A 2549-nucleotide genomic window follows, 5' to 3' on the forward strand; every position below is an offset into this window, starting at 1 on the left:
CCCCCCCCCCCCCCTATGTTCTTCTTGGTTTAGCTGGAATTTTCTTGCTTGCTGATCCGATTCTGGATCTTGCATTGTTGTATTTGGTTTGGTTAGCTTTGTCTACTCTTCCCCCCTCTCTTCTTTCCCCCCTTGTATATTCTTCCTCTTGGTAATGAATTTATTTATTCATCCAAAAAAAAAGCTAAGCTTTTGTCTGTTTCCTCTACTTGTATTGATTCCCGATGAACCAGCATATTGATATCTCCTGGGGCCTGTATTCTTCATGCCCCCTCCCCCCCCCCCAAACTCTTGAGGGTCTGGGATTTTTGTTTTGCTTTTTCTTTTTCCCCTTAGCCCTTCTTTGGGGCTGTTGTAATCTTCTTCTCTTTGGTAATCCCCGGGCAAAAAAGGATTATGAGTATTTGTAATGTTGATACTAATATCTTTGAGAATTTTTTTATTGGTATGAGTTTGTACATTTCTTATTACTACATCATTCGTTATTATATTCATCTTCAATGATATTTTAATGAAAAGAAAAAAAGTCATTTAGTTTCCAAATATCTCATCATAATCATTTGATTAGGTCTTTAAAAACAAAAAATGGCTATCTTCATTCATAGCTGAAGTTTCAAGAAGATAACAAATCCCAATTATATAATTAGGAAAAGCATTTACCTTTAGGTTCCACTGTTCTAAGCTATCTTTTAAAAATCATGATTCTGAAGCTTGGGTTTTGTGAATTTGATTTGGGTAAGAACGATATGCTTTGGCTGTAAGAGATGTTTTAAGTATGACATGTGTAATGATATCTTATTTCTGTTTTTGTGATGGGTTCTCATAAGAATTTATGTTTATTAGGTCTTCTAATTCATTTCTAGAGGTCCAAGTTTCTTCGACTGTTTAATTACCTATCCCCCCACCCCTTTTTCTGTTTCAGGTTCATTTGGTTATGCCATCACTTTGTGTAAATTTCTCACCATCAATATATGGGGCAGTTGTGGGATACTTTGCATATCTTGATATCCCACAGTCAAAATCGGAATTTCCAATGCATGAAAGGCTCAATTTGTCTGAGTACACTACGGAGGAACCAAGAACTTCTATTTTTCAGTATTCTGTCGCTGCTAATTTCAACTATGTTTGTTTCAATGTCAATCTTGCAGATGATGTTGAGAATAGTTTGGTTCTAACCCTTGCTCTAGGGGAGCTGGACTTGCAGTATGTTCTTTGTCTAGAATTCCTTTTATGTTCATTATGTTTCTTGACATAGTCACTTCTTTTTGGCTTCGTTTTGGCCATTGCTCTAACATGCGTTACCTGATGGGCTATATTTTCTGCAAAAAGTATTGTCCAAATATTTCAGTTTGTTGGATCAGATGATGTATAGGAAACAGAAAGAAAGATAAATGTTAGTTGTTAAGGTTGTTTATACTGGCTTATCTATATGTATCGAAAACTATGCAGGGGTTTCCCGGTGACGTTGGATCCATTGTTGTTCCTATCTTTTGTTTCTTTACGTACTGTGTGGGGTTCTTCTTTCTCTATTTATTTACAGTGGGAGTACTTTATGAATTATGATCCTCCCTTTGTCTTTCCTATTTGACCATCCTTTCCTAGAAAATATCTTTTTAAGGCCTTAAAAGTACCGGGAGATAAATTATGTACTGAATGAAACAGTTATAGAGTTAATGAAAACAAACCCATTTTGGACTCTAATCTGCGTATTGAACAGACAAACTCTAAAAATCATATGCTGCCCAAAATTAAGTCCTTTGTCCTGACATAAACTACTTAAACTACGAACTCTGCTGTCAATGTGAATGCAGAACCATTCTTAATTTATTCTCTGCTGTTTCCCTTTCTTAATCTATTCTATGCCTGATAAGGCTAAACTTCACTTAACAGCAACAAAATTGTACCAATCCACGAGTAGAATCGTAGGCTATGTACCACAGAAGTATAGGTGATGCAGGAGCAGTTCTTTGGACTGGGCCGAACTTGTTTGAGAGCTTTGACTGAGAACCGGGTCCGATTTGTGATTTGGGTCTGGTAGGATCAAGGATTAAAGTATCGGTATCGGTTGGCTAAATTTTAAGATATGTATCGGAGGGTATCGTATCGTATCGGAGATATGCTAAGATATGTAAAAGATCAAGGATTAAAGTACTGGTCGGCTAAATTTAGGATACGTATTGGAGGGGTATCGTATCGTATCGAATATACTTTAAACCATGGGTAGGATAAATTAGATATTTTATTTGGAAACAGTTTTCTGTCTATGAGAGGCCCTTGCACCACAGACACGGGCGTGCAATGACCACCGTGCCCCTGTCTGGGGGTGCGCACCCCTGTGTGTGGACGCAGGGGCCTCTTGCAGACAGAAAACACTTGTCCTTTTATTCATTAGGGTGATCTGTAATCTTTTAAAATCATAGATTTTATTTTTGAGGAGATAGCTAAGTAAGGAGATAGTAGTTTCCTAGATTGGGTTCCCTTTTTTTTTTTTCCTGTTTGGGTGAATAGAAAATTCCTTTACCTAAGGAAAGAGAAAAGAGGGGGGGGGG

General features: G+C 37.3%; 1 protein-coding gene across 1 annotated transcript in view; it reads left to right on the forward strand.

Annotated features, from left to right (window-relative positions):
- LOC122076662 overlaps positions 1 to 2549 on the forward strand; it is a 109584-nt gene that overhangs the window by 63313 nt on the left and 43722 nt on the right. Inside the window, exon 23 of the mRNA XM_042642080.1 lies at positions 923 to 1203. Within this exon, the coding sequence (XP_042498014.1) occupies positions 923 to 1203 (281 nt within the window). The remainder of the gene's footprint in view (positions 1 to 922; positions 1204 to 2549) is intronic.

Source organism: Macadamia integrifolia, chromosome 4, assembly GCF_013358625.1.
Source record: "Macadamia integrifolia cultivar HAES 741 chromosome 4, SCU_Mint_v3, whole genome shotgun sequence".
Lineage (NCBI taxonomy): Eukaryota > Viridiplantae > Streptophyta > Magnoliopsida > Proteales > Proteaceae > Macadamia > Macadamia integrifolia.